The sequence below is a fragment of the Nycticebus coucang genome, chromosome 17 (genome assembly GCF_027406575.1).
Source record: "Nycticebus coucang isolate mNycCou1 chromosome 17, mNycCou1.pri, whole genome shotgun sequence".
Taxonomy (NCBI): Eukaryota; Metazoa; Chordata; class Mammalia; order Primates; family Lorisidae; genus Nycticebus; species Nycticebus coucang.
Genome location: NC_069796.1, coordinates 33,319,535 through 33,338,575, shown reverse-complemented (window position 1 = coordinate 33,338,575; position 19,041 = coordinate 33,319,535). Strand labels below are relative to the sequence as shown.

Here is a 19,041-nt window from a genome sequence, read left to right as displayed (position 1 = left end):
TTGCTCTACAGATTTGCTTTGAAAACTAAAGGGGACAAATGCACAAGAAGATGTCAGCAAAGGCCTGGCACACACCTGGGCACCTAAGCCCTGGGAGCTGGTGCTATTATTACTATTACGTGGGACCTCAGACATGTCAGTGAGCCTCTCCAAGCTCAAGTTCCTCATCTGTAAAATGGCGTGACAGCTGGCTGTGATGAGGAAACGGCCTGATACAAAGAGCCCAGCTCAGACAGAACATACAGCTAGTACTCAAAATATGAACATTCCCCTCTGCACATGTCTAGTAGGTATTTAACAGATGCTTGCTGACTCACATCAAAATGGCTAACAGGAAATTTAAAAGGAGCAAGGAACAGCAGGCCCATGAGTAATGGACAGGGGAGGCCACCTGGCCACTCTGAGGCGGGGCTAGAGAAGCATCCTAGGGAGGCACCTGTGGCTCAGAGGAGTAGGGCACCGGCCCCATATGCCGGAGGTAGTGGGTTCAAACCCAACCCCAGCCAAAAACTGAAAAAAGAAAATAAATAAAAGAGCATCCTGTGGCCCAATGGGTCCGGGAGCTCCTTAGGGGTATCTGGAGGGCCAGAGGGGCTGTTGAGGAAGCAGATAAGCAACAGAGGCACACTGCCTTCCTCTATTAGGAGTAGCAAAGTTTCGGCTGAAAATGTGCCCTACCACTAGAACTAACCCCACTGCTTCATTTTCAGGTGAAAAAATAAATAAATCTCAGAGAGGCCCAATGACAAGGAACCTGGCACCTTGGAACCATGGAGTCTTGCCTTTTCCTCATGGCAGCTGGTGGGGAAGGACGACACAGGGTGTTGTGCCCCAGGCCCAGATGGATAAGAACATCTGAACCAGCCTGCTCTTCACTAGTTTTGGCAGGGCCCTGCCCCTACCTCAGCTCCAGGGTAAACCCCTGCTACCCACAGGGTTCAGCAGAAAGGTCACCTCCTGAGGGAAGCCTGCCCTCACCACTGGGTTAGGTATCCTATTGCTGTTCTTTGCACCCATGGCTCCTAACATGCCCCATTTCCAAAGATGCATTCATCTTCAGATTCAACGCCCTGTAAAGGAGTATACTGGGATTGTCAATTTCACCTGGGTCCCTAGCACCCTACTTAATGCCAGCACATAGAGTAGGTGTTGAATGAAGTAATAAAGTATGGCCTCCCTTATCCTCATCTGTAAAATGGGTAGCTGCCACCTCCTACAGTGAAAAAAGTGGGCCACTCACTGTAGCTGGCAAGTCAAGGGCTCAAACAGCAGGGGTCCTTCTCCTGCGGTCCTGAGTAGGTTCTGAGGTCAGGCAGCCAGGCAAGGACCACCCGCCAGGTTCCTCTGCCAGGGCAGAGCCTCAACCCATGAGCAGAGGACTGGGCTGGGCATGTTGGGTCTTTTAGCAAGACCCCAGGTCACCTCACCCATCAGAGATGCCTGTCAGGCCAATGCACAAGAATATTTATTTAGGATTTGCAGAAAAAGGAAAAACGCAGAGGACTTCAAAGCATTCTGCAGAGGAAAAGAGACCACAAAGCCCTAGGGATCCAGTAGAGGCTCCCATAGTCAGCTCCAGGCTGGCCCCAGGATCTACCAGGGTTGCTCACCATGGGCTCCTACAGCTATGAGCCAGACCCCCCATATATGGGAATCCCTGTACCTCCCAGCCCTGCAAGGAAAGAGCTCTTAGCTGCCTCCCAGTAAGCCTGACTACCAGGGAGGATTGGAGCCACACAGAGCATCTCAAATCCCCACGTTCTATCCCACTGGGCTACAAGTGAGGCTGGAGTGCTGGGGTGCACAGCTTGGACTGAGGCAACAGCAGTGCAGGTTCCCAAACCACCCTCACAACTCTGCACAAAAGCACCCTCCCACCTCACTGTGGCAGGGCAGGCAAGGACCCCCAGGAACAACAGAGTCACTTTGAAGCTATCAGCCCTGCACCCAGGGTTCCCAGGTTGAAGAGAAGCTGCCCCACAATACTAAGGAAACATAAATATTTCATGGGGCAGCTCCCTCCCAGTCTCCACTCATGTTTTCAATTGTCATGCAACAATTCAGAATTTCCCACTCAGGGCTAATAGGTGGCCATCAGCCAGTCAGCCAGTGTAAGCAGAGGTAATTATTTTAAAAGCTCCTGACAGGGCTGTTCACAGCACTGGCTCCCTAAATTGTCTGTCTGCACTAGTGGCTGTGCCCCTTTAGGCCCTGAGCACCCTGCGTCGTTGTGCAGCAAGCAGACAGCAGGAGGGCTGTTGCTGAGGCACTGGCCACAGAGCCTGTGAGTGGGAGAGAGACAGGACCTACAGATGGGTAAACTGAGGCCTTCTAAGGGGCCATGACTTCTCACCTTCATATTTCCCAGGCCAAGTTGTGGCCCCTGTGCTAATGGTAGATAAAAGTACAGGCAGATGGACTGACAGAGAAACCGAGGGATAGTGGAGCGGATAGTGGAGCAGATAGTGGAGCGGCGGAGTGAACGATGTTGCAATAGTCTGCTTCTGTCTCACCGCCTCAAATCCGCCTCCACTCTCCAGGCAGAGCAGTCTTCCTCAAGTATGCCTCTGACCAGGTATCTCACTGATCAGACTTTCCCTCTTTGCCTTCAGGATAGCATCCCTCCCTCCTAATGAGAGCTAGGCAGCCCTCTGATATCTGCTCCCCACTTGATTATCCGACTTCCTCTTCTCCCATGCTGTGTCTTCTCACCTCTCCCCAGTCATTCTTTTAGACTGGTGCGTGCAGCACAGCTTCTCTCACCTGGAGCCTTTGCACATGCTGCTTTCCTGGGGTGGGGTGGGGATAGGAAAAAACGGTTACAGGCAACTCCTCAGTAAGTCGCTCAAGCCCCTTCAATAGCAGGCTGCAGATTTCTCTCTCAGCACTGTACTCCAAATATGGCTATGGGTTTGTGTGTCTGCCTCCTTTGCACAACCTGAGTGAGCAGGAGCCATTCATCTCTATATCTCTGCAATCACAGGCACAAAATATGTGCTCTCTAGACCTTTGCTGACATGAAAGGTGCCTGTCCAGGAGAGTTCCAGGCCAGGGCTCTTTCTACTACTCTATGCAGGTGCTGACAGGTCTACTTGAAAAAAATACTTGAGATGCCCAAATAGTTTCTCTTTTTGCTTTGGCTGCCAGGAATCTCAGAGTGCAGTAGAATAATGCTCAAACACATTAATATCTTGCCTGATCCTAGAGGCTCTTCTCTACTTTTAGAGATTCCAACTCCCTCCTTACAGATGAAAAAGTACAAATAGATTCCCTCCTTGCTCTGTGGATCCATCCATGTAGGTATTCTCCCTTCAGACTTTCTGCTAGCCCTCCACCTCTCCCCACAGGTGAGTGCAGGGAGAGTTCTGATGGACTTCAGACTCTCCCAATAGAGCCCAATAGGCCTCTGATCTCATTGAGGTTAACGCCCTACTCATACCAGCAGCAAATCTCATTGAGGTTAACTCCCTACTCATACCAGCAGCAGCCCCAAGAACTCTGACAGAACAGGAGCTTCTTCGGAAATAATCCCTCCCCTGCCACCAACTCAGAGAACTTGTTCCAGGTAGCCACCAGGATTCTTGGGGGAATGTGGTGAGTATTCCTTCTCACCCTTCTGGTTGGAGCCTGTGACCCTGGCCACTCTTCCTCACAAAGTGATTGGCTCAGGAGTGGGCAGCAAGCTGCACCCACCCAATCAGCATAACCAAATCCCCTTGCTCACCCTAAGACAGGTCCTATGGTTGACAAAAGAAGCTCAGCCCTAACCTCCAGAAGCTTTCAACTGGTAGAGGCAACAAGTTCTAATCAATCATTATACAAATATTAATTTCCATACTATTGCAATGAGAGCTATGAAGGGAAAGGACACTCCCTACGCTTACTTATAATTGAGATAAGAAACACTGCTTGAAGAATTACAATGGCTTTCTACATAACTGTGGCTGAAGACACTTGCCCATTATATTTGGTGTGAACCCATGGAACAAATGCATTGTAGAAATTTGTACCAAGGAGAAATTTTTCTATTTGAGGGAGTGTGGCAGTTTGGAAGGAGAGACAAACCAAATGTGTCAGCAAATTCTCCTAACCCTTTTTTGATCAGGCACCTGGAAGCTCAAAGCTAAAGAGATACACAGGAACTGTTGCTTTGGCTACTGGTGGATCCAACCCCAACCTTCTGCTCTCTGATTCCTGATTCATCAGCTTTCACAGTGAAAACATACATGACCCAAGATGTCAAAACCTAAAGGGAAATTGCGAAAAATTATTTTTGAAGACACAAAAATAAGATTACTAAAAGTGTATTTTGGCCCACCCCAGTTCACCAAGAACTTCCAGACTTCCCACTCCCCAAGTCTGCCCAGCGTTCCTGGGCCAAAACTTCCTAGTAGCAAAGCAGGGAATGGGACAGGTCCACAAACTCAGAAAAGGGCTCTGGGGTCTTTGCCTGCTTTCCTTAATCAACATGACCATGCTGGGAAAAGGAAACAAAAATAAGAGCAAAACTGGGCTGCTCCTGTGACTCAAAGGAATAGGGCCCCAGCCCCATATGCCAGAGGTGGCAGGTTCAAACCCAGCCCCAGCCAGAAACTGCAAAAAAGGGGAGGGGGGAGCAAATTATTGTAAAGAGCAAAGCAATGGGCAGGTGTCGCCATTAACATTCAGCCTCTCTGCCCACAGGATGCAAGGCCAAGTGTCTCACCTTCATCGTTTCATCCATTTATCAAGGAAGTAGGAACTTTCATCATTTCCCCATGGATGGGAAAGCTGAGACTGGAAGAGGTTATGTTACTTGCCTAAAGCCACACAGCTAGTAAAAGCCACAAGCAAGATTCTAACTCTGGCCATCAGGTGCCAAAGGCAGAGCTTTCTGGCACCACAGACCCTGCCTGGGAAGAAAGGGCATGCAGAGAATCTCACATATGCCCAGTGACTCAATGGGAACAAAACTCAGGAAACTGCTAGTGCACAGGAGTAGGGAGGTTGTGATTTCCTGATACACACAGATGCCAGTGTAAAAGCTACCCATCATTTAGGCCGCTGCTTGCCCCCATAACAAGGGTGAAACTTGCAGTTGTGCCCAAAGATTTCCCCCTCACTGCAGTTGGGGGGAAAGTTGCTGGAGACAAGGTCAGGAGTTAGCTAAGCAGCTCTCTGGCTGGACCCACCAACAGGCCATTTACACACATAAAACAGCCACTGGGAAGGAGAATAAGAGAAGCGGGGTATAGAATCCCCGCTGCTGCTGCAGGGTCCTAGTCTGGAGATTCCAGTTCAGCCAGGCAGTCCTCAGGCCCGTGTTTGCCAGGAAGCATGGATTCAGGGACTTGTATCTTAGGATGCTGCTACACAAAGTCCCACACACCCACCCAAGAGGGATTCCCGCTGCTGAGGGTTGAGAGGAGGTTGTGGAGTTCCCACAACTGCATGTCAGGGTGCAGGGGCTACCCCTCAGGGCCTAAACGTCAAGGCCTCAGTGAGCTCGGGTCTGACCGCTTCTAGCTTAGGGGTAGGGAGTGAGAAGTGAGTCTCTGGTCTCTGTGTTCAGGGGCCAGGCAGCCCTGGAGGCACGAAGGAGCAGGGCGCCAGGGCGGGTGCAAGGCGGCGGCCTCTCCCGCAGCAGCTGTCACCAAGACCCAGGCAGGGAGGTGCCGCCTGGGAGGGCGCCTCATGAAACATTAATGCCCAGCTGCCGCGCCGCCATCTCCGGGCACCTTGCACCCGAAGCAGCCGTTCTGGAGCTTGTAGCCGGACGTCGGCCTGTGGCTGTCGGCAGAGCACGTTTTTCGGCTCCTGTCCCCAAGAGTGCCAGGCCACACAGCTCGACCCGCCATCCCATCCCAAAGTCCCAACAGCCGCAAGCTCAGACTGGGCTGTCGCGGGAAGCAGGATTGGGTTTGGCCAGTTGGGCTCCTCCAGGAGGTTTCGTGCGGCAGGGTTATCTGGCCACCGGGCGATGCTGGAGAACACCGAGGCCTGAGAGTGGGTGAAGCGCAGGCTCCTAGTTGCCCTCCGTCTTGTCCAGCTCCCAGTGGCAGGCAGCCTGGAACAGGCCTCCGCGCCACAAGGGTCGAGGCCTCCCAGTTCCCCGGCCACAGCACGATGACCTCTGGAGGATGTGCGGCGTAGGAGTTGGATGAGGGGGCCAAAAAAGTATCTATCTCCCTTTCCTCACCAGCCCGGCCCCTGAGGACGGGGAGGGAGGGAATTCCCCTAGCAGGGCAGGTCGAGCGGTTGCCCCTCCCTAGGACCCCCCACCCTATACACAGAGAAACTCCAGGGTCTGTCCTCCAACCTCTGAAGCTGCCTAACTCTGTGGAGCGGACTCTCCCTGCCAACATGCAAGACCAGCTCCCTCCCGCAGGCTGAGCCCAAAGAGGAAAGGTACACTCTTAAAACCCCGGCTCGACAGTCACCTGGCTGGACCGCGAGACTCTGACCAGACCCTGACTAAACCGAAGTAGGGCGGCCCCTCACGAGTCAGGTGGGAACCCGACCCCAGGGAGAGAAAGCGCGCGGGACCAGGCTGGGACCCGCAGCGGCTTCGTCCGCGTGCGGCCGGGCCAGGCCCGGGCCCCGGCCCAGTCCCAGCCCCGGCCCCGGCGCGCGCTGTCACAGGGTGCGTTCCTCGGCACCGTGAACTGCCCGAGAGCCGCGCAGACCCCAGCCTGAGCCCCGAGGGAGGCCGGGACCCCTAGTCAGCAGAACCGCGCCGCCCCTCCCCGCCGATCCTGGCGAACGTTTAGCTTCCCCTCCCCCCTTCCCGCCTCCCCGGCCCGTGTCCCCGCCTTCCCCGCGGGCGACGGGCGGCGGCGGCAGGAGGAGCGGGCCGAGTCGAGGCAGCCCCGACTTTGCACGCTGGGATGTAGCGAACCAGCGAGGGCCGAAGCAGCGCGCAGAGCCAGAGACTGAGCCGGCGTCGAGGCCCCAGCCGGAGCCCAAACCTCAACCAGAATCAGCAGCGGGCGAGCCCGGAGCTGACGAGCCGCGGACGCAGCGCTGCCCAGGTGGGGTAAGAGGCTGGGCTAGGGGCACAGGGACTCGAAGGTGGAGGGGGCGCGGGGAGGTGGCGGGGCGCAGGGAGGTGGCGTGAGTTCTATACTGTTTGCTCCAAGAGTCTGTCGGGTCTGGCCCGCGGCGTGAAACAGAAGAAAACGCGGGGAATGTCGGGGGCCATCGAGGCAGCGCAAGGAGCTTGTTCCTGCGCCCAGGGCATGGTCACAGCGGCCGTCACCGGGTGCTACCATACCTAACCAATGGGCCCACCCTGCGCTTCGGCCCCGGCACCCCAAAAGGGCAACAACCTCGGGGGTGAGGGCCTGGGCCCCGCGGAGAGCACAACCTGGGAAGCTCTTTGCAGCCCCTCGCAGAGGCACAGGACGCAGGGGGCCTCCGGGAGACAGGGGCAGGGAGAGGGCGGACCGCTGCTCCTTGCTGTGCCCAGGGATGAGGGCTTCGCCACGAGTGGAAACGCTGGGCCCTCTGCACGGCCCGGGACTTCGGCCGTAGCTTCGCGTCAAGAGGGTATTTTGCCTAAACGAAACCGCTTCATTCGTTCGTTCGTTCGGGCAGCAATGCCGCAGAAAAGCAGCAGAATCGGCCGGAGCAGCAGCTCTCATCGTCCCATACCCCCATGTCCCGCTGCCGGTCTCGAAGTTGCCCCCGGCCCACGATGGCCTGCTCTCGCCAGCACAGCTCTTTCCTCCCCTGAGAGAAACCTCAAATTATCTTCGCAAAGTCCAATAAAGGTATTCCCGAGGCTCCTCCCGGGTTTGGTCCTTGGCGCAGGGTCCCCGAGGACACAGCCGCTTCTCTGGGACCAAGTCTGGGAATTCTGAAATTGACCAGCTTCGTAAGTCGGAGGCAGATTCTGCCATGCCGGGATCGAAGTAATAGGAACCGTAGGCTGGAATACTGATCCCCAGATTTTCTGATTTAGGAATTCCCTGAAGCTAAAATTACTTGAGTCCACTTGTCTATGAACTAAGGCTTGGGTATTTTCTTGGCATTCCAGCGACCTCTGAAAGCCACCAGGGCGGCAGGGAGGAAACCCCAGGTTGCTGTCCAGGTAGCAGAGGATGCAGGTCTAGGGTAATGGCTGGGTCTGGTAAGGGCAAGGCTACAAGCAGCAGGGTTAACACAGAAGGGGACTTGCTGTCCTCCTGCCTTTTCCCCAAGCTGCTTCAGGCTTCCCCCACCTCTGCCACGGAAAGGAAAAGAGGTAGGCTGGTGATGTGGAGAGCAGGCTGCCTGGACTGGAGGATACAGAGAATGAATGCCCTTCTCCCACAAAAGCATCTGCCGGGAAGAGGAGGCCGTGGTACAGCAAAAGCTGACCCTCTGCTTCCCAGTTGTGTGAGTAGCCTTTCTCAGGAACCAGCAACGGGCTGGGGAGAGTCATGGGCTCTACCAGCCACTGATGGAGCAGCCCACAGCACAGAGTTCTGGTACTTCCTATCTGTGCCCCCCAGCTGGTGGCCATCCTGCCCCAGGACAGGCTGGAGAGCCCTGTTTGGCAGGAAGCCTCAGACTGGGGTCCTGGGAAGCCAAAGGATCCAGTGAGGTCTTTCTAGTCCCTACCTGAGCACCCTCCTCCCCCCCTACCCAGTAATTACTTGTATTCAAAGAAACAAGTGTTTTTATTGGGGAGGGGATGTTAGATCAGGCAGGAGGAAGTAGGTGGTCCAGGCTGCACTCCCAAAACTGGGTTTTCTAGTTTGAACTTCTCCACAGCCTAAGAGGCTTAGAGCTGGAATGTCCAGGAGAGTCGTGGATAGCCCTGGGGGCAGGCTATGGCACATTCCTTCCTTTTTCCTAAAATACCTCTATTCTGGGAGCAAGGATTAGGGCAGGCTATCCCCATAAGTGGGTGGAAGGATGCCCCCCATGACAGCCTCCCAACCACCCTTTCCAAATTAAATTACTAAACTATTCTTGGGCACAGAGTCTGCTTTGAGTGAACCTAGCTTCAGAAAGAGTCCCAATGGTGACTACTTCAACCCCACAATAGGCTAGGCTCCTCTGCTCAGCCCAACCAGGACCCTAAACTCCAAAATTCTTGAAAGTCACACAACCACTGCTGGCTCTGTATGGCAACGAAGGAGGAATGGAGAATAGAGCACATGATTCCAGCTCCAGCATGCCCCCTTCCCTCCTCTTCTTATGTCTCACTGAGTGAGCTGGAGGCTGAAGCAGCAGGCAGACAGCTGAGTCCCAGGCTGGACATGGGACCCAAGGCAAAGTGCAGGTCAAGCTTTGACCTTGAGGCAAAAGCAGGTATGCAGCAAAGCTGGGGGAACACTGAACCTCTGCTCTTACTCCTAAAAGAGTGCTGCCTTTGTGTGTGATCTGCCTTTGAGTATGCCAGAAGCCTAGCCCAAGTGGGATAGCATAGCTGGGGAAGAACAGAGAGCATGTCCAGGTCCCTTCTCTAGCCAATTGATGGGACCATAGCCTCCTGTCAGTATTTCCTTGCTCCTGGATTATTCAGTGCTGCCTAGGAGACTGCCCTGAGCAATCACCACTAGCCTCAGCCCTTCTTGGAGGCTCTGGGCCCTTTACCGGATACCAGGCCCTTCACCCAAAACAGTCTGAGGGCTTTTCTATCCACACAGCAAGCATCAAGATTTCCAAATAATAAGACTATTGTGCCTGCCTGGACCACCGCCAGAGGCTTGGGCCTAGAGGGGCACACAGCAGGTGCTCAATAGCTGCATTAAATACATCAACTGTGAGGGACATAAGCCCCTCAGACTGAGCAGCTGGAGCTGCTGAGTCATAAAACAGTCCTCATACATAACAGTGCCTGACTCTTGGGCCTCGGGGAGTAGGGGGCTGTGATTCCTACCCTCTGGACACCCATAGGCAGACCATTCATTTCCATGTCCCTGTCCAGAGGTGCACTGAGCTTCCCAACTTGGCTTGACATTTAGTGGGCTTAGAACATACCTCCTATCCCTGATAGCCAGTTTTCATGCCAAACAGCACTATTATGCCTGTACCCAGCACATCCATATGTGGAGGCAGTAAGTGCACTTCTATGTGTACACAGCATACATTTGTGGTGTGCAGGATGCACGTGTGTGTGCGTGCTCCCATGCCCATCTGCATCTAAGATGTTTTGTGGGGCAAGACAGCTACAGGAAGAGTGGTTGGTGAATGGGGCACTTCCTAGCATGTTGCAGCACCCAAATCCTCCTGAAAGGGGGTATCTGCTGCTGCAGGAGAGTCAGCCAAGAAATGTAGTAAGAGGTGTGGCAGGGGCAAACGTTAGGCAACTGCACTTCCCCCATGTCATCTCCCCATGACCAAGACTAGTTTCATGGAGCAGGGATCTCAACTTGGAAGGAGAAGGCAGGAGTCACTGAGCCTCCTCAATCTAAACTCTGGAAAGTGTATTCCCTTTGGGCTTCAGCCAATGCCTCCTATGGCCACAGACACAGAGTTAGAGTAGGCCAGGCCCAGGAAACTGTGCCTTCGCTCCATGGCCCAGAGCTGGACACCCTGGGCCAGAAGCAGAGGGAGTGGAATTGTGTGCCTGCCCCAACCCTGTGCTCACCAAGGAGCTCAGCCTGCAGCCTGGGTCTTCCCTGTGATAGGAAGGGGACAAGGTGAGGACTCAAAGGCAGAGCTTGTGGAGTTCCCCAGATGCTGACACCTGCACGGTCAGTCCCAACCAGAGACCCCCAGGAGGAACTAAGGAGGCACGGAGACCTTGGGTAAGGGCACTGGGGCTGGAAAGTAGGGAAGTGCTTCTCCCCAGGCCACCTGTCCAGCGCTGCTCTCTCTTCGGTTGCTGTGGCTGGTTGGCAGGTGAGGGGCAGAGGGCAACTTGGGGACTGCCTGTGGCCAGAGGAGCAGGTCAGGGCCACACCTTGCCGCCTCATCTGGGGCCTATTTGCTCAAGACACTGAGGTCGGGGCCAGTTAACAATTGCTGAGCAAAATCCTTTGACAAACTTCACTGAAGGAGGGGGATCACTTTTGGAAGTGGGAAGGTAATGTCTTTGCCTGTGCCCAGCAAAGGCTCATCAGAGCTGCAACTTAGCTACCACTGTGTGGGAAAGCAGCTAGAAAACTGAAGGCTTCCTGGCTGCCGGCCCAGGGCTGGGAGACAGCAGTCACCTGGGCTACCAGGCCTATGCTAGAGCACAGGCCCTAGGATGGGGCAAAGCTACCCTGAAGGAGGGGGGAGGCTGCCAAGGGCAACCCCATGCTTGCCAAGGCCAGGGCCCAGAGTTTTGGCAGAACCATTGAAAGTGCAAAACAAGGCAAGAGGTAGGAGAGGCTGTGAGGACTGCCTGGGCTCTTGGGGTCGCTTGCTGCACTCCCAACCAGCCACCTAGAGCCAACAGAAACGTTTCGTCTGATTAGTAACCATCATTTCTATCTCAATCCCGGAAAATTGACTGCGGTGCAGAGAGGGAGACCTGAGAAGCAGCCTTAGGGGAGAGGGTCCAAGCTAATTAGGAAGCAGCATCCGGGGGCCCATTAGAGTGCAGGCTGCTGTCACTCAGCAGGGCTGAGTTCCCGGGAGCAGAGGCCGGGTAAGGAGGGGCGGACTGCCCCTCGACGAGGACACCGCTGGGAACTGCCGGAACGGGCCCCGGGCTCTGCCCCCGCCCTGGCGCTGGCTCTCAGGCGCCCGCTCTGTACGATCCTGCTCAGCAAACATACACTCATCCTGGGCTGTTCGCGCCGGGGGTAGGGGTGCGGGGGGGGGCGCTGGGGACTTCGAGGCCGAGATGGGAGTTGATTCTGAGCAATACAAGTCATTTTGAGCCTGAGGTGGGCATGAGCCGCGCGGGACTTGGAGGCCAGATGCGTTTCTTTTGTGCGGTCGAGGGAGAACTTGGTGTGTCACCGGGGAAGGAGGGAGAGGCGCGGCGAGGCCGCGGGGGGCGGGGAGGCGGCGGGAAGGTGGCTGCGAAGGGGGAGGGCGCGGGCGAGGCAGGGAGGGAGGGCGGCAAAGAGGGCGCGGCGGCGCGGGCGGCTCGGAGCTGGATTCCGCCCGCGCTCCCTCGCTCGCTCGCTCCCTCCCTCTCAGCCCCCTCCCACTCGGGCCCACCCCACCCTGCACCCCTGGCGCAGGGACTGCTGGAACCTGGCGGTGCGCGCTGTCGCTTTAAGACAGACTCTGCCGGCGCCGTCCGGAGCCTTAGAAACCGGCCCCGGATCCGGAGCCGTAGCCGGGGCCGGGCGGGCGGCTGAGGCCCGAGCGGCGGGATCGCAGCGCGGAGCCAGGCACCCAATCGCGAGAAACGGCCTCCGCCGCAGCCCGCCCGGCCCCGCAGCCCAGGGCGGTCCATGGGGCGGGCGCGGCGTCGCGGCGGGCACGGGCAGCCCTGGGGGGCAGCTGCTTAGGCGCTGCGCTCTTGTCCCCGCAGGTCGCAGCCAGGGCAGTCGGGAGCGCTTAGCCCCGGGCCCTGGAGCGCCCTCCGCGGTCCCCACCTCCATGGACGCCTTCAAAAGGGGCATGAGCCTGGAGCGGCTGCCGGAGGAACTCCGGCCACCGCCGCCACCGTCCCATGACATGGGGCCCGCCTTCCACCTGGCCCGCGCGGCCGACCCCCGAGAGCAGCTCGAGAACTCAGCCAGTGAGTCGTCTGACACGGAACTGCCAGGTAAGCGTGGTTCCCCGCGCGGCGCGCACGGAGCCTTTTGGGGAGCAGGGCCTGACACCCGCGCCGCGCAGCCGGTCTCCCTCTCCGCCCGAAGAGCGATGGGAGATCCCCATTTCCCGTTCTCGACCTGACGGTGAACGCGGAAATTTACACACACACATACACACACGTACATGAAGGTGCTTCCACGCGGTCCCCACCCGCCAAGAGACTGGCAGTCGCACGAGCCTACAACTGGGGGGGTTGGACTGACAGCCCCTCTCCATCAGGAACACAGAGAACGCGGGAAGAAGTTGGGTTTGCTCAACTGGGCGCAGAGAAGCAGCCAGGACTAAGGGACAGGAGCTGATCTAGAAGGAAATGGGGGTGACGGGCGAGAAAAGTGCCCAAAGAGACCCAGAGTGGGGAAGACATCCTGTCAGTGGGCGACAGATTGAAAAGGAGAGACTGAAGAGAAGGAGCGGGAGGGAAGAGCAAACTGGATTGAGGGGGAGACAACAAATAAAAGGAAGACCGAGGATAGAGCGAGAGCAGGCCAAGGGGTGTTGCGGACAGGGCCGGCCCGAACCCTGACCAGGGATCCAGGCCCACGTGCACGTCCCGAGCCTGGAGTCTCCAGCCGCCCAACCAGGGCCCTGACTTTGGATCTGGCAGGTCTCCCTCTGCGTTTCCTTTTTGTCCGAGCTCAACCTTTTTCGCAGCTACGAGCTGGGCCGGCGGGTGAGGGCGCCGGTAGTGTGGCGACGAATCCTGCCCTGACCCGGCCGGCAGGGTCTGTGAGCGACTCCCGTGCTCACGGTCCTAACTCGGCTGTGCAGCCGAGCTCCGAGCTCCAAGCTCCCGCAGCCTGGGCGCGCTACTGAGTTCATTCCTTAATTCACCGCTGTTTCTCTCTGCGTTTTTAAATCTGTGTTTGTGTTTTACATCCATCCCTACGTAATTTTCTCTGAGGTGTTCTGTTTGGTTCAAAAAATAACGTTGAACTGTACTTTTGTTTTCAAAGTTTTAAGTGTAGTCTTTGATTATTTATTAAAACCTAAAGAAATATATAACTGTAGATTGATTTTTTTAAACCAGACCTATGAGGATGAATTAACAATTTAAACAGTATTTTTTTGATTTTGAAAGCGCTAATATGCTAAGTGTATTTCTCTGGAATTTAAAATATCTACATGCAACATCATTCTTCTGGAGACTTTAAAGTCGATCCAAAATGGCGCATTTCTCCAGGATTTTCTCAAAATCCATTTACAGCGGTGTGATTTGGGGAATTTAAATTATCTAAATGTAATGTTGTGTTGCTCTGGAATTTAAAAATTATCTCTAAAAGGATGTTATTGGGAAGGGGTTAAAAAAATCTATCTACCAACGGTACATTGATTTTTTTTTTAATCCCAGAGAAATAAATGCCTCTGTCTGCCTGGAGTTTACACACACACAACTCTGTATTTAGTCAGGGGTGTGTTTTCAAGGAAGTTTCTAGCTTCTTAATTTACATTTGCTCTGTGTTTCTACCTGCCTATTTTTGAGAATTTGTGACATCCTCAGCCCCTCTTTTTAGGCAGAGGGCTGTGAGCTTTTCTGGGCTTTTGCGTTTTGTTTTAAAATTCTTTTGTTTTATGTTTCAATGTTTCTATTACCGTATGTGTTTTGTGTAGCTCCAAAGAGAGAGAGACTAAAGCCCTTAGGTCACCTACACAGAGTCTGTCTTGTCCCAACTGCAGTTGGAGGGACTTACTAGGCCTTGAGACTGGAGGCCTGGAAGTAAGGCCGAGAACGGGCCGTGTGCTGCCTGCCCAGTGGGGCTCCCACACAGCCCTGGGGAGAAGAAAGTGGACGGGTTCAGGCTGGAAAAATCTGATTCTAGTTCAGAAAAGCAGAGACCCCTTCAGCTTTAGACCCCCACCCAAGACTCCGCAAAATTTGTTTTTTAAAAAGCATACATTTGGGGGTAACAGAGGCAGCACAGCCAAAACCTAAGCGGAGCTGCCGTGGGAGCAGGCCCTGCCCACCCAGGAACCCAGGCCTACGGCTCGGCTCCGGCTCGGGCTCCTGGATTCCTCTCCTCGGCACGCCAGACTAAAGTTGCCTGGAATTGGGAGGGAGGATACCTGCGCTGATGGCGGGCGCTTCGGTGGAGCCGGGACGGGGTGCAACAGGGCGTAAGCCCGAGGTGACCCGTATCCCGTCCTGCCTGCTGCAGAGAAGGAGCGCGGCGGGGAACCCAAGGGGCCAGAGGACAGTGGCGCGGGCGGCGCGGGCTGTGGCGGCGCGGAGGACCCAGCCAAGAAGAAGAAGCAGCGGCGGCAACGTACGCACTTCACAAGCCAGCAGTTGCAAGAGCTGGAGGCGACGTTCCAGAGGAACCGCTACCCCGACATGAGCATGAGGGAGGAAATCGCTGTGTGGACCAACCTCACCGAGCCGCGCGTGCGGGTGAGCACCAGGCGCGCGCCTAAAGGGACCCACGCAGAGAGCTGCCGGGCCGCTTCTGCCGCAGCCCGGGGAAGCTTATCCCTTATTCAGACTTCCACTCTCCCACCGCTCAGACCTGCTCCCTCCCTCCACCAGAGACCTCACCTGAGGCCTTGGCCCACCCAGAGTCAGCTAGGCCCCAAGGCCCCTAGCGAATCTAGGCTACTCCCGACTCCAGCCCCTCCGACCTACGTCCTACCTGACCACTGGCTCTGCGGTAGCCCCAACCCAAAAACGTGTGGCTCCAGGGGAGAGAGCCCTGCAGGGTTCCAGGCCCACTCAGATGTTAGCAGGATGCCCTGAGCTAGAGACTGGGCCGAGAATTCCCTGCCGATGCGGACTTCGGGAGCTGCTGGCCTTCCAGCAAAAACGAAAGGGAAAGGCAGGTCCTGACTAGCTGCCTCGGAGAGGCTTGAAATGTGCTTGAGTTGGGGGCTCTCAAAACCTTCTGGAGCTGTGGTCCTATCCTGCAACCAGCTCTTCCAAAATCTCAAGATATTCTCCACCTTCCCTAGCCTTAGACCTTTTGCCTAATGGTTTTTCCTATAAGTGTTGGGTCTGGAAGCGGGTGGCTCTGGTGGGCAAGTGGCCTTCCCAGTCCCTTTTGGGATGTGAGGTCTCAAACCTAAGAACAGACTGCATTCTCCCTCTTCTCACCCTTTTGGTTCCCAGTAAATGCAAGGCTTTCCTGCCAGAGCATCAAGAGAATCATTTCTTCCCTGGGTGCACCAATATTTAATTAGGTATTGGAAGCACCTTTCAAGCCAGACCAACCTAGCCCACAGACTCCCTACCGTAACCCAGCCCTCTCCCTCCCTAGTCAGGCTGGCCAGCCCAGTGAGACCTGGAGTGGAACACCACACTCACTAATCCTGACCAGGTTTACAGTGGAAGGGGTGGGTGGGGTGGAATCAGGCAGTGTTAGTGGTAGGGAATGGGGAAGCTGAGATGCAGGGGTCTCGCAAACCAGCTCAGTAAACTGAGCCCAGCACTGGAGAAAGGTTGGGGAGGGTAGGGGGCATGTGGTAGGCAGATAAGTGAGGACCAGGGAAGACCTGGGGCTTAGGGGAAAAAAGGGGTTCTTACCAAATTTGGGGGGAGAAATCGAAGGAGGGGAGATTAGAGAGAAACTAGTAAGAATCAAAAGGAAATTAAATATTTGCAGGGAAACATGTTTGGCATATATTTAGGTGGCAGAAAAGAAATTAAATATTTAAGAGAAGCAAAAGGATCAAGTATTTAAGAAAAAGAATCATTGTTTCAAGGGAAACAATGAAGGTCGTATTTGGGAAGAATGGGGAAGAATCAAAGAGATCAAAGTGGGGAATAAAAGACTGAGGGAGAAGAAAGAGTTTCAGATAGCGGGGTGGACTGAATGAAAATATTTGAAGCAGAAATGGAAATATCAAATATTGCCAATAAAGATGAAAACAGACTATTTGAACGGATGAAATAGGTAGAAGGAACTGGAGGAATCGGAGAGTCATGTGTCTCAAGGAAGGAAACTAAGTTTTGCATTTGAGGGAGAAGAGAGGGACAGAATATTTAGTGGATAGATAGGAACCGGTTCGGTAGGGAAAACAGAAGATAGACTAGTTGAAAGTGGAAGGAAGAAAACGAATATTTGCTAAAAATAAAAGAGAATCCGTTATTAAGAGAAGAAAACGAACTTAATTTGGGGAAGAGGATAAAGATGGGGAAAAGGACAAAAACCCTAACATTTCCGGGGGACTGGAAAGCAACCATTATGGAGAGAAGGCAGAAGCGGAAATATTGGTTGGTCGGTCAAAGAAAAGAAACGAAGTAGGGAGAGAAGGCGGAGGGTTCAGGGCGGTGGGGGTGGGGGTGGGGGTCTTCCCGCCCTCGGCAGCCCTGACCCCTCTCCCGCCCTCTCCCCCAGGTCTGGTTCAAGAACCGGCGAGCCAAGTGGCGGAAGCGCGAGCGTAACCAGCAGCTGGACCTGTGCAAGGGCGGTTATGTGCCGCAGTTCAGCGGCTTGGTGCAGCCCTACGAGGACGTGTACGCCGCCGGCTACTCCTACAACAACTGGGCCGCCAAGAGCCTGGCTCCAGCGCCGCTGTCCACGAAAAGCTTCACCTTCTTCAACTCCATGAGCCCGCTGTCGTCGCAGTCCATGTTCTCAGCACCCAGCTCCATCTCCTCCATGACCATGCCGTCCAGTATGGGCCCAGGCGCCGTGCCTGGCATGCCCAACTCCGGCCTCAACAACATCAACAACCTCACCGGCTCCTCGCTTAACTCGGCCATGTCACCCGGCGCCTGCCCGTACGGCACCCCAGCCTCGCCCTACAGCGTCTACCGGGACACGTGCAACTCGAGCCTAGCCAGCCTGCGGCTCAAGTCCAAGCAACACTCGTCGTTCGGCTACGGCGGCCTGCAGGGCCCGGCTACGGGCCTCAACGCGTGCCAGTACAACAGCTGACCGCCCCGCTGCGCCACGCGGGTCGGCGGCCGGCACTGCGCCGGGCGGGGCGGGCGCGGAGGACGCACGCTGGGCTGCAGCCAGCCGCGCCGCGGGGCTCGTGTCTGCGCGCCCCCTCCTCCACTCCCCGCCTCTGGGTTGGTTTTGTGTTTGCTTTTCCGGACCCCACTCAGCCCTCAAAATAAAAAAAGAAGAAAAGAAAGTTAAAAGACATCGGGAAAAAGTGCCGCGAAATAATGGATGAGTTGCAATTGCCCTCGGGATGGCGCGGGTGGTGTGTGTTCCCGTGGGCCCCGGTGGCCCACTCCGCCGAGGGGGCTCGGCGGGGGAAGCGAGTGCTGAGGCCCAGCGGCCCGAAGAGGACGCCCTCGTAGCCCGCATCCCCGCCGCGCTGTACGCGGACTGAGCGGCCACGCCTGTGCGAACTGGATGTGCCATGCCCGAACGAGCCTGAGATCCCTCGGCCCGGTACGAACCAAGACACCTCCCCGAGCTGGGCCCGGCCGAGCGCACCTTAGCTCCATTCGCATCCGAGTTGGAGCAGGCGCTGGGCCGGGGGTGACAGTGCCTCGCACCGGATCGGGCGCTCGCCAGGGAGCCGCACATGACCCTGCCAGGGAGAGCCCTCGCCCGCCCTGCGCCCCGAGCCCTATATTAAGGCCAGGGAGCTGCAGCGAGTGGTGTGGACATGGCGGGAGGACGGGGAAGGCTTGTCTCAGAGTACCCCAACCCCAAGTTTAGCCGCGGGCTCAGGCCCTCTGCTCTGCTCCTGGGCCGGGAGGTGGCCCCCTGTCCCGGCGAACAGCCCCCTCCTCACCGCCTGCCGTGCAAGAGTGGAGCCGGGAGAGCGCGGGGCGCGGCCCCAGGGCCCTGCGCCCATTTTGCACACCCGCTCTCCGGCCCGCGCCCCTGTTTACAGCGTCCCTGTGTATGTCGGACCGACTGTATAGAATTATAAATTTGTCTATATCGACTTGTCCATGTATGTCTATTAAAACCATAGTCTGAGCGTGCTAAGCACTGCTGAGCCCTGACTGCTTCATTGGGCCGAGGAGGGAGGTAGATAAAACGGGACTGCGCCACCTCGGCCCCGCGCGTAGGAGGGAAGAGGCAGCCCGCGGGCAGGCATCTCCCGCCTCCCTGCCTCACCGTCATACCTGACTTACTTAGCACAACTGCGGTGAGAGAGCCGCGCGGGGCCGGGGGTGATGGTTCTGAGCTCCCTCTCCACTCCCACCCCGTGCGCACCCGCTGAGCTAGTCAGTCTGTGCGGTGTGCCTGGTCTCCCTATAGTACCTCCCAACCCTTCCCAGACTCTGCATGCTTTTCCTGGCTGGGTCTGCGCTGACCTTCCTGAGGCCCCCAGGGTGCTATGGGGCCCTGGCTGCCCGCAGCGTTGGGGTGGGGGCTGCTGAGAGGCTCTCTGGGCCTTAGGTGGCCTTTTGTCCTGTGTCCCAGGCACCACCACCACCACCACCCGCCCTTGAAGCTATTTCCT

The 19,041-nt window shown here is 56.1% G+C and overlaps 1 protein-coding gene across 4 annotated transcripts; it reads left to right on the top strand.

Moving 5' to 3' along the window:
* Nucleotides 1-5,676: 5,676 nt before the first annotated feature.
* PITX1 (paired like homeodomain 1) lies at nt 5,677-18,563 on the top strand. Of its 4 annotated transcripts, XM_053565953.1 has the most exons (5): nt 9,150-9,279; nt 10,602-10,721; nt 12,389-12,625; nt 14,829-15,061; nt 17,001-18,563. In XM_053565953.1, exons 3-5 carry the CDS (start codon nt 12,457-12,459, stop codon nt 17,541-17,543), a joined length of 945 nt encoding a protein of 314 aa, XP_053421928.1. In that variant the 5' UTR covers nt 9,150-9,279; nt 10,602-10,721; nt 12,389-12,456; the 3' UTR covers nt 17,544-18,563. The 4 variants fall into 4 exon arrangements, with proteins under 4 accessions (XP_053421929.1, XP_053421931.1, XP_053421928.1 ...); XM_053565954.1 differs by lacking the exons at nt 9,150-9,279; nt 10,602-10,721 and adding an exon at nt 5,677-7,010; XM_053565956.1 differs by lacking the exons at nt 9,150-9,279; nt 10,602-10,721 and adding an exon at nt 5,677-7,015.
* Nucleotides 18,564-19,041: the final 478 nt, after the last annotated feature.